This window comes from Chiloscyllium plagiosum, unplaced genomic scaffold (genome assembly GCF_037043375.1).
Source record: "Chiloscyllium plagiosum isolate Xiang-an unplaced genomic scaffold, Cpla_swu_hap1 HiC_scaffold_33, whole genome shotgun sequence".
NCBI classification, from domain to species: domain Eukaryota; kingdom Metazoa; phylum Chordata; class Chondrichthyes; order Orectolobiformes; family Hemiscylliidae; genus Chiloscyllium; species Chiloscyllium plagiosum.
Window position 1 is genome coordinate 22773519 of NW_028270171.1, and position 11738 is coordinate 22785256.

Sequence of the window (11738 nt, forward strand, 5' to 3'; positions counted from 1 at the left end):
TTGGAATCACAGTAGCTTTCGGAGCGCCACTCCTTCATCAGGTGGTTAGCATCCAATACCCTACTTAGCTAGATTTTGGACTGAATTAACAGGCAAATTGCTGAGAATGGGGTATAGGGGAGGGTTAAGGAAATTTTTAAAAATGAACAGTCTGTGATAGAATATAGATGTGATATATTGAATGGATCTTCCTGTGCTGTAGTTTTATGGTTCTGGAGCAGAAAGAAGGCAAGATTAAATGCCAAAATGGGATGATGCAAAACAGAAGGTGGTATATGAACAAGAAAAATAAAAGACCTGTCCAGAGGTGGTGTGCATGGCAGTGACAAAATAATGAAAAAAGGTTGATGCCCAGAAAAATGGGAATGGTGGTTATTGTCAGAAACTGTTGGCCTCCATGAGTGTGTAGAGTGCTTCAAATAAAGATGAGTGCTATTCCTTGATCGTAATATTGATTTTCATCAAAACAGTAGAAGAAGCTGAGGACCATGATGTGGTGGAATTTATGTTTGCTTTTTTTATGATACCTGTTTAAAAATTTTCCATCATATCCTGACACACAAAAGTATGATGCTGAAAGTGTCTTCAGAGAGTTGCCATTTTGAGAAACTTGTTAGGAAACCAGCAGTCCCTACATTTCCTATATGATGTGTTACAGTCTGCATCACCCAAACATTCCCATTGAAATAGTGTGGTTGTCCAGCCACACAGACAAAAAATGTTATGGCTTAATTTTTAAGTGGGAAAGTTACCTGAAAGCAAGCTCTAACCATGATTAAATGAATATTACTGGTACCATGCCAAGAATTCTGGATCAAACATTTCCCTAACATTTTTTTTTAATATCTTGTCAATGCAACTGGTGTGTTCTTTATTTCTTTGCTGTGACTGTTTATCAGTTTGCTAGATAAATTGTGGTGATCGTGGTACTTGGAACCATAGGATGGCTACAGCACAGATGGTGGTCATTCTGTCTGTCATGTCTCCAACGGCTCTCCGAAGAAGCAGTTCACCCTGTCCCACTTCCTTGCAATCTCCCCATAGCCTTGTACAGCCCTCTTTGGATAACAATCCAATTTCATCCTGCATGTCTTTATTGAATCTGTCTCCAACATATGCACATACACATGCATACATAGATTCCAATCTCTCTCCGGGAAAGAAAGCTTTGCCTCCTGTTGCCACTGCTTCTGTTGCGAAGGAGAACAGTCCCTAACACTCCAATTCAGCTATGTAACCAAGTTTCTCATTTCCAGAATCGTTCTTGTGAAGTTTTACCAGCACAAACAGAAATTGAGTTCAAATCCACCTTGGGTCAGTGGTGCTGGAAGAGCACAGCAATTCAGGCAGCATCCGATGGAGGGTTTTTGCCCGAAACGTCGATTTTGCCTATCCTCGGATGCTGCCTGAATTGCTGTGCTCTTCCAGCACCACTGACCCAGACTCTGGTTTCCAGCATCTGCAGTCATTGTTTTTACCTCTTCAAATCCACCTTGACAAGTTATAAAATTAAGCTTATTAAAGGGCTCAAAACAGAAATGTAACAATGAAAGTACCAGATTGTTATGGAAATTCAACCAAAGCACAAATATCCCATACCTACTCTGGCCTGCGTCGGACCTCATGGTATCTGGTTGGCTTTTATCCTCAAGGAAACTTGAGCTGTAAAGTGTATCTGTGCTTGTACGTGTCTTCCACAGCTAAATAAAAAGAAAAAAATTATTGGCACCCCTAATGAGAAGCTTCTTTTAGACTGAGAAATAAAATTAATAAAACAAAAGCCTTGTTCACTTGTTGCTTTGAAGTTCATATAGTTTTTCCGGTAATTTTATGTTGGAAACCACACCAGAATTTAGCCTATTGTTGCTTAGACCACTTAGATTTGTCTAAAAATGTACTTTTTCTTGTGTTTGTCTTGCATTTTGGAGGTGGAGAGGTATGTACAAAATAAGAGCAGGATTTGGCCATTTGGTCCCTTTAGCTGCTACATCATTCAGGAAGATCAGAGCTGATCGGATTATGGACTCCACTCCATGCTTTTTTTCCCCCCAGTAATCCTTGTGTTATGATCTCCACTGTTGATACAGCTCCTCAGATGCTGACTGACCTGTGTTTTTCCTACACATTTTGACTCTGATTCTAATAATAAGATGGAAATGTGTTGCTGGAAAAGCGCAGCAGGTCAGGCAGCATCTAGGGAACAGGAGAATCGACGTTTCGGGCATTAGCCCTTCTTCAGGATTCTGATTCTAATAGACAAGCCAGATCACAGAATGAAATCTAGCTGATGGATTTTTTAAAAAACTCTTATCATGGTGATCATTCACTGAAACATAGAGACATGCAGAAATGGAGCTTCTTTTAAAAACTAAATAAAGGTTTATTACAGAAGACAAAAGAAAATTGAATGCAGTGAAAAAAATCTTTTAAAACGCAATCAATTTATAGTGATTCTATTAAATCTTTAAGTTTAACTTCGCTGATTCTCCCTAGATCTTTCCTGAAATCTGTACAGTCTTGTACGAATGTTCACAAAACTGAGAGTTTTGACTTTCTGAACTTTTTAATATCATTCAGACCTCTAACACAACTCTCTTGCACTGAAGTTGCACAAACTCAATCTTTTCCACTGAGGTAGCTGAGCATTCCCTAAACTGTTCTCTCTTCCTGTTTTAGAGAAACTGTATTTACTTCTGATATTGGTAAGGTCTCCTTTTACCAAAACTCTTTAATGTCTGATTTTCCTAAGCTAAGATCAATCCTAGATTGTCCTGAACTCAAAAGCAAGCTAACAGCCTTCAATATTTACACTCCCTGTTGTAAATCCAAACAATACAAACTATGTCCCTGCTCTCTGGCACATTAGGTCACAAGTTCCCTAAAGACACTCTAATGTAGTTATTGTTTTCTTAACCCTTTCGAAAATTAACCAACTCCAAATAACATCATTAAAATTTCGAACTCTAAAAATGATACAGCAAACGTTTCATGAACTGGTACTTATGGGAGCAGGAATGTGTCGGTTGATCAAATATTCAGAATAGTCAAGAGGTATGCATAACCATAGTGAATCCTGACTAAGCAAAGCTTCAAGACACCAACATCCCTCAAGCCTGTGTAAAAACATTAAAAACACCTAAAATTGATGTAAAAATACACTAAGTAATAGAAGTATACTGGAGGGGGTATACAGATCACTTATATTTTATTTACAGCATAAGTACTTAACATCACAGTAGATTGTGATATCAGAGGTATATCATTTTTGCTAGTTTATCAAGTGCCAACTTAAAACAAAGTTTGCTATATTTATTTATCAGTCACCTTCCATCACACTTCTTAACTAAGAATAAATTGTATTATCTGTTGTGATAGGATTTTAACTCTTGTCACCAGAACATTAACCTGGGATTGTGAACTACTAGACCAGTGACATTACCACTGTACCACTTTCTCCTCCTAAGTTCTTAATTTGTATTTCAGTCCAAAGCTGCTCATCGATCTGTTGGTTGTCCTTTCAGTATAGGTCTGTGTCATGCGTTCTTAATGAACGAGGGATCTGCTGCTCTGGAAGCTGGATATTTTGTCCTTTTGCATTTCTTGCCCCTAGATTAGTCTCTACAGTTTAGCACTATAGTTGACAACTTGAGGTCAACAATGACAACAATCAATCAAAAATTGACACCAAGCTGGAGCAAGTGACCAAATGCTTGGTCAGAGTAGAAGTTTTTAAGGGAGGGTGGAGAAGGTTAGAGGGTTTTCCAGAACTTGGGACCCAGAAGGTTGGAGGAAACTGGGGTGTGCAAGAGGCTACACTTGGAGGCATTGTTCATTAGTCACAAAAAGTCAGCATTAAGGTACAACAAATGGTTAGGAAGGTTGGGGGGGGGGGGAGGGGGAAGTTTACTTGCATTGCAGGGGGCATGTAAATATGGAATTATTGAGGTTCTGCTACATGAATAAAAATCAGAGAAAATCATGTTGGAGTAAAATGCAGTTTCGGTTTCCTTATTTAAGGACGAATCTACTTGCATTAGAAACAGCTCTGAGAGGGTTCACTAAGCTGATTCCTGGGATGAAGCAGTTGTCTTATGAGTAAACATTGAATATGTTCATGGAAGAATCAAGTGTTACAGTGCAAAAGACTGCCAGTTAGGTCCATCATCTCTGCACTAGCTTTCCAAGTGAGTGTTATAACTTGATGCCCTTTTCCTCCCTTTTCAGCATAAACTTTCACATGTATCTAAATAATCATCCAGTGTCCTCTTGACTGCCTCATTTGAACCTGTCCACCACATTTCCAGGGAATGCATTCCAGACCTGAACCATTCATTGTGTGAGTGTTTTTCTCACTTGATATGTTCTAATTTACAAGTCATGTTCTCATTTTTGGACCTTCTACAAACAGGAACAATGTTTCCCATCCACTATCTAGACCTATGTAACAGATGGGAAAATATTGGTGAATCAATTATTGAAAACTGACAAATCAACAATAACTTTATTGAAAACAGGGCAGATTCAAGGGGCTAAGTGGCCTGCTCCTGCTCCAGATTCTTGTGAATTATGGGCTTTTGGAAAGCTTCAGGGTTACGGAGGTAGCATGGAACAAGACCACGGAAGAATGAGAGGATAGGATCTTTCAGAACAACAGTTAGTTTTGGCCAGCAAATTTGTCTGATGGACAGTTCTCTTTTTATATTGCTCCTATTTCTTCCAGATCTTTCAATAGCTGTTTCAGCTCCTCCTATCACAGTAAACAAAACTACATTCTGAGGCAAAGCTGTCAGGTGATTTACCTGCAAATATTCCAAATCAAGCCAGTGTGGGTGGTCTAGGATCATCCTCCTTAGCAATTTCATTTTAATTAACATTGAAATGATAGTGCTCCTCAATTAAATGGATTTTTCTCCTTTTGAATTCTGTCTCAGTCATTGCAGTACAGGTGAAGGAGGAGACAGTCGATTCATCAACGCCACTGGACCCCAGCAACCTACTGATTCCTGTAGAAAACATTAAGCAGGAACCAGTGGACTGAGTGAGCCCGACATCACTTCTGACATTGCAGTGCGCCCATGTGAACCGGCTAATCTTCGACCCTGTAAGTGATTGTCTTTTTGGACTGGTGTCTGAGCAGGAGAACTGCAACCGGGAGCCCTCGACCTCGAGCTGGATTGAGTGGATCTGACTGGTTTAAACTGGCTAGGACTGGATCCTGCCACCAGAAGCATTTTACACTAGGATTCTTTTGTTCCTAATTCCAGCCTGCCAAAAAAGGTTATGATTTATTAATCAGCCAGGAGAGTTCTGCAGTACTAAGGCGGTAAAAATATTGTGGCTGAAAAAGGCCAATGTGTGTTTTAGAAAGTACAGTCTGTACAGGAGTGTCAGATTTCTGTAAAACATTAGTATGGTATTCAGTGCTCCGATTTGACAGCCTTAAGTGTATAGCATTTAAACTGATAGATTTCCTCCTGTCCCTGAAGGTGTTTATACCTTTACCCTTAAGTCCTTTTATCTCACCCATTTACCATTCTTTGTGAGGGAACTTGAGCACAGATCAGTGATTTAATTTTGTGGTGGTGAAGGAAGACACTGTAGCTCAGCCTCCTCTACCTGGTCATTAGATTCTACCGATGCCACTGCTGGTGGTCAGTGGCAAGAATTGTGCTTATTCTCAATTGTTCTTTACCAGTGCATGATAACAAACATTTGGAGATGCTGTCGTTATCCCATTGAGAATGAGTTAGCTTGATGCAGGTTGTCAAACCTCATATCTTGTGATCTGCATGAAACCACGTCACAATGGGACTTTGCTTTACCTTCTCATCTTTCTTTGTTCTACCCTTTGCTCAGTAACCCACCTGTTGTCTTAAATACAGTGTCTCCTTGCTTGTCTGTAGTGGTAATTTGCTGCTCTCCAGAAGCTTGGCCATTTAGTTGTTGCTCGTGCGAATGTTGGAATCCAGCTAACGGGCTGATCAAGCGTAGGAGCCACACAGTTTGACTGCAGTGTGTACGTGTAAACGTATGAACAAGGACCAGAGCAGGCCATTCAAGCGTTTGATCCTGCTGCACCATTCAATAACAGCATGGCTGACTTGATTACTCCTCATTCCAGCCTAACCTGATAGTCTTTGACTGCCTTGCTTATCAAGAATCCATCTATCCCAGCTTAAAAATATTCAAGATTGCTGCTTTCACTGCCTTTTGAAGAAGAGAATTCCAAACGTTCAATGACCTTTATGGGGAAGAACTGCCTCCTGATCTCAGCCTTAAATGAGCGACCCTTGTTTTGAAAGAGATGATGAAACATCCTCTCTACATTCACCCTATCCAGGGAGGGTGGAAGAGACAGTGGCTGGGTGATACTGAGTCATATTTCCACAGACACCTTAAAGGGTTGTAATTCTGGGATATTTTCCTCATTTCTGACCAAGAAACTGAAGTTAATTGTAATTTCCTCAATATTGCTTTGGTCCAGACTGAAGTTTGAGACTGAAATCTGCTAGATCTATCTATTGTATTAACCTGCTGAATCCTTAGTGAAAGCTCCATTCTTACCATTTAATAATTGGGTGAAATCTAATGACGACAAGAAGAAAACAACTCCAGAAGAGAAACCAGTATCAATGGTAAAGCTGCACTGGAGCATTTAAGAATTTGTGCAGAAATAGGAGTTTGTTTCTGTTTCAAGCATTTTATTCCTGCTGATTTTCTAATCCTTTGCAAACTAATTCATTTGAGCACTCTCCCTCATGAGAAATTCAAGTTCCACTCTAGAGATTTGGGATCAAACATTTCAGCTCATGTTCTTTTTGCAGTACTGAGAGTGCTGCTTTATCATTGAAGGTGGGAATCCTTCAGATGGTGGATAAATAAATGCAAACTGTTTTTAATGTTAGCTGTTTGTGGTATATAGGCCTCACTAACTGAGCAAGCATTTGCCCACCCTTAACTTCCCTTGAGGTGATGGTGAACTGCCCTTGTACTTTTGTGTCAGTGGAAACTTTTTTTCTACTTATTTTAGTCCTTTTCAAATTCCTTCACCACCTCACTTCCCCGCAATTAAATTCTCCTTTTCTATGCCGCAACAAGAATAATTGCTGCCTTAGTCCACAGCTGATAGGGCAAAAATATCAGCCATTCAATACAATTCATCAGTGTCTGAACAAAAAATTGCATCACTATCCTTTCACTAAGTCTAAATGAGATGTTGTCAAGCATTCTGTCTTAGATGCTGACTGACTTACTAATCCTTTTCAGCGCTTTGTTTTCATTTGTAATTTTCAAGCTTTCTTCCCACCTGGTACCTCTCTTCACCCTTCTCTTTGCCACTCCGTCTCTCTTTGTTATTGCTTGCTGTTGTCCTCTCTCACTCTGCCTTCCTCTCATACAGTCTCCTGCTGCCTCTCTGTCCCTCTATCTCTTAAGCAAAAAAGCTGAGTCCAACTCATAGACGTTGGACCTTTGTTACAGATGTACTCAATTTCATTATTTTATTGTGCTGTGTAATTACTCCTATAACACAAGCAGGAAGGCAAAGTTGGAAATGGATTCATTTTATTTCTATCTGAGATTTCTAATTTTATTAACAAAGTCTTCAGATTCAGTTTTGGTCCTGGCATTTGTTTTCCACTTTTAAGCAAGGTAAACTTTAATTTTTGATCTGAAGAGCTAGTGCAGCTTTCAAGAAGAATTCCCTTTTGTGTACCTCCAAGTAATTTTATAAACCTGCGAGTATGATCATGTTTAGTTGAAGTAAGTTTTTCTTTGTCAACGCACTGCCTTCTAGTGTCTGCTGTTCTGTTTGAGTATAGGCTTTGTGATTTTTTTTTAAGAGAGAGCTTTCCTCACTCTGAACCCATGTAGAATCACCGGGTTCAGATGGATTATATGGGAAATGGGCATTGCCTAGGAATAATTGCAGAATAGATATTTTTTAATTTAACTTGTTCACACACCTCTCTGGAGCAAGTGGATCTTGTCTCCAGACCTTCTGATCCAGAGGTGAGGATAGTGCCACCACACCACAAGAGACCTACGATTGCAAACTGTAGAATCAAGAAGATTGACTTGATAGCTGGGATTAATTAGATGCTGTTAAGTCAAGGATTCAGATGGTTTCTAGGGAATACCAGAGTGTGATTGGTGGTATTGCTGTTGAAGGGTTTTGATGTCTAGATTCTCAACAAATCTAGGTTAAAACTAAAGCTAGATGAAATTTAAAAACTTGAAGAATGAATTGCTCGTACATGTTTTAATACATAGATAAATGTGGTTGAAGTCAGTTGTCAGAAATGAAATAAAGTGAGTATGTGAAAGAAGTTATTGCACATTCTGCAGTTGCAGTGTGGACACTGAGCCCCTCCCCTGCTTGCTCTTTGTATCTCTAATCATGATGTACAGGCTTGTGGCTACATTAGTGCAGGTATGTCAAGAAATCCTTTTCAGTTCACTAGCAAGAAATTTGGACTTTAGTATGTATCATGGGAACTAAATTTTTAATTCATGTTCTTCAAATGTGTATAAATTGTGAAGTATTTTGTGATGTAATGCAAGTATGTATATTTGTCTATTTTTATAATATCTTGTTTGAGATTGATATGCATTATTACAAAGTTATTTTTTACTTGTGCTCAGTAACTTAAAGGGCCTTCAAAGTTAATGATCCTCTACCAAACCCAATAATAAAATGTAATTTTTAATAATAGAGGATATACAGTAAGAGATTGTGAAAATAACTGGTCTATAAATTCAGTAGAATGCAAGTAGATCAATTTGTTGGTAATTTTTGTTCTCCCTTTCCCATCCCCATTCTCTGCAACTTTCTGGCTTCACCTTCAATGCATATGCTAACAGTGGAGATGCAGATTTACTTCTGAGTCTTAACTGCCTTTTCTATTGGGTTGAACTGAAGCACACGCGGGACAAGTTACTTTATTTGATGTTTCATACTTCTTACTATTTACTGGCTGAGTTCCAACTATACTTCAATTATGTATGGCTTTGCAGGTGGCCTCTGGTATATCAAAACCCTGAGTTGGTGAGTAATAGCAGCTGAACTGTGGTGGGCATTGCAGCCTCTTTATTACAGCTGTTCATGTGTAAAATGTCGTGCAGGGTTTGCTGGATATTAATAGCAGTGTGTTCTGAAGGATCACTGGACTGACAACATTAACTTTGTCACTGTGTCCACAGAAGCTGCCAGACCTGCTGAGTTTCCCCAGCAATTTCTGTTTTTGTTTCTGATTTCCAGCATCTGCAGTTTTTGACTTTTTTTTTTAACTCTTCCTTTTCCTACCCTTTGCTTGCTTTCTTTCATTTTCTTTAAATGAATCCATGAATGACTTACTCCTGGCCCACTGGTGATGTCAGTTTTTTGCTTGCCTGCCTACAGCAGTCTGTTACTGGGCAGCTTAAAGGATCATGCAATTTAAATCTGTGTCCACTAGTTCCTGATCTTTGCACAGTGGAAGCTGTTTCTACTTATTTAAATCTTTTGGAACAATTAAATCCTCCTTTCTTTTATACTCCGTAGAGTACATTTTCAGCCTTGGCCTGTTACTGACAGGAAAATATCAGACATATTCAATTCATCAGTGTGTAAAGGAGAAAATCACTAGCCCTTCACCAGCTGTCTTGAAGTAGAATGTTATGAGGGACATGGCCTAAGCCCTGCCTTTAGATGCCAAACTGACTTGCTGTTCCTTTCCAGCATTTTTATTTTGAATTTTCCAGCTTTTAAAGCAGTCAGTCCAGCAAACTGCATAATGAAGATTTGTTACTTTCTCCTGAATCCCTCCATGTCTACTAATTTGCAGGAAAGTGCACTGTTCCAATATTAGTTCCAGGAACTTGACAACAAAGAAGTTACCTAATAAAAGCAACCTTGAACATTGCTGAAAAGATGTTCTTTGTGTCTCACTCATCAGGACAAGTACAAGAATGCCAAATTTGAAATGATCACAGCAATGGCTAGAATCATGGCAACATCTCAGCCAATCAGAGCTAATTTGTCAAACAATCATAATCATTGTCTTGTTGAGTTTTTGGCATTCTTGCATCTGTCCTTATGGGTGCACAATGAAAACCTTCAGCAACATAGCCCTCTCTCTTTCCAGCAATGAACATGTTTTGTGCCACAAAACAACTGTGTTGGATAAGCAACAAGATGAGAAATAAATTACTTACTCTCTACAGAAGAACTGGTGCTAATAATGAGCAGAGATTAGTAACTTGCATTTCCTAGTTTGGGGATTGCTGCGCTTTTTAATTAATTGGATGGTCAATCTGAAACATAATCTGTTCACTGAGACTTTGTTAATATTTATATTTGCTAAATTGTAAGGGGTTAATCCTTGTAATGAACATTGATTATGTCAATAAACCATATTTTGTATGATGTCAATTGTTTCCTTCTGTTCTGAATTAATCTCTCAATCCTCATCCCTCTGCACTGAGAATTTCAAAATTCTTACTGGACAGAAAAAGGCCATTCAGCTCTTCATTGTCTGCACCTGCTCCGAGGATTTCACACATTCTCCCTGTGTCTGTGTGGGTTTCCTCCAGGTGCTCCAGTTTCCTCCCACAGTCCAAAGATGCGCAGGTTAGGTGGATTGGTCAAGCTAAATTGCCCATGATGTCCAGGGATGTGAAGGCTAGGTAGGTAAGCCATGAGAAATACAGGGTTATGGGGATTAGGGGTGAGGTTGTGTCTGGGCAGGATGCTCTTTAGAGGATTGGTGCAGATCTGATGGGCTGCATAGCCTGCTTCCACACTGCAGGGCTACCTTGATGCTAAGTAATTCAACTAGTGTCACTCTCCCACCTTCTCCCTGCAACCCTAGACATTTTTCCTGTCTCGGTACTGATCTAGTTCTACCTGGATTGATGTCTTAATTGAATCTGCTCCCACTACTCCCTAAGCATATACCAGGCTTTAACCATTGACTGCGTGAAATAAATTCTCTGCTGTCTACTTGATCCTTCCAACTAATGGTAACAGCTTTTCCCTATCCAGTGTTCAGACCCCTTATGATTTTAAACATCTATAAAATCTCCTTTCAACCTTTTCTTCCCCAAATTTCAACTTTGCTAATCTGTTTACAACAGATGAAGCTCCTATCCTTGGAACAGCGCAGACTGTTGTAATTTATTTTGATTCCACTATGGAAGTGAGCTTTGAAGTGTAGTGAGGATCAATATTTAACCCAGCCGGAATGCAGAAAGATCTGAGTTTGATTCCTATTCTGGGCTGTGTTAACTTAATTTCTGCAGTGGCAGTGGAATTTTCCTGCTAGCTGTGTATTAGGTTTCATTCTCTCCTTAATATCAGGATTTGGTGTGTTCAGAACCCATATCAGACATGAGCATGTCCTCTGTGCTGACACTTCAGTGGTGTACTAAACCATAGGAGTGCTGCACTGTCAGAGGTACTGTCTTTTGGCTGAAATGTTAAAACACTGGCCCTGAGAGTGGGTGTAAACGACTCCATGGCTATTTTGCTCTTGAATAAGAGGACCAGGGGAATTCTCCATTGTATCCTCATCAATAATATTTATCACTCAATAACAAAATATTTGGTCATGATCACAGCTATTTGTAGGAGCTTGTGTGCAAACTAGCTGCTGTGTTTAATTACAACAGTGACTGCATATCAAAAATGTTTCATTCGTTGAAAAGTGGATGAAAGGGGACAAAAGACATTACATAAATTCTTTAGTACCACTAATTGC

General features: G+C 39.4%; 1 protein-coding gene across 1 annotated transcript in view; it reads left to right on the top strand.

The window, feature by feature from the left end:
• l3mbtl2 (L3MBTL histone methyl-lysine binding protein 2) overlaps positions 1-10411 on the top strand; it is a 111507-nt gene extending 101096 nt beyond the window's left edge. Inside the window, exon 17 of the mRNA XM_043679902.2 lies at positions 4932-10411. Within this exon, the coding sequence (XP_043535837.1) occupies positions 4932-5038 (107 nt within the window). The 3' untranslated portion in view covers positions 5039-10411. The remainder of the gene's footprint in view (positions 1-4931) is intronic.
• Positions 10412-11738: the final 1327 nt, after the last annotated feature.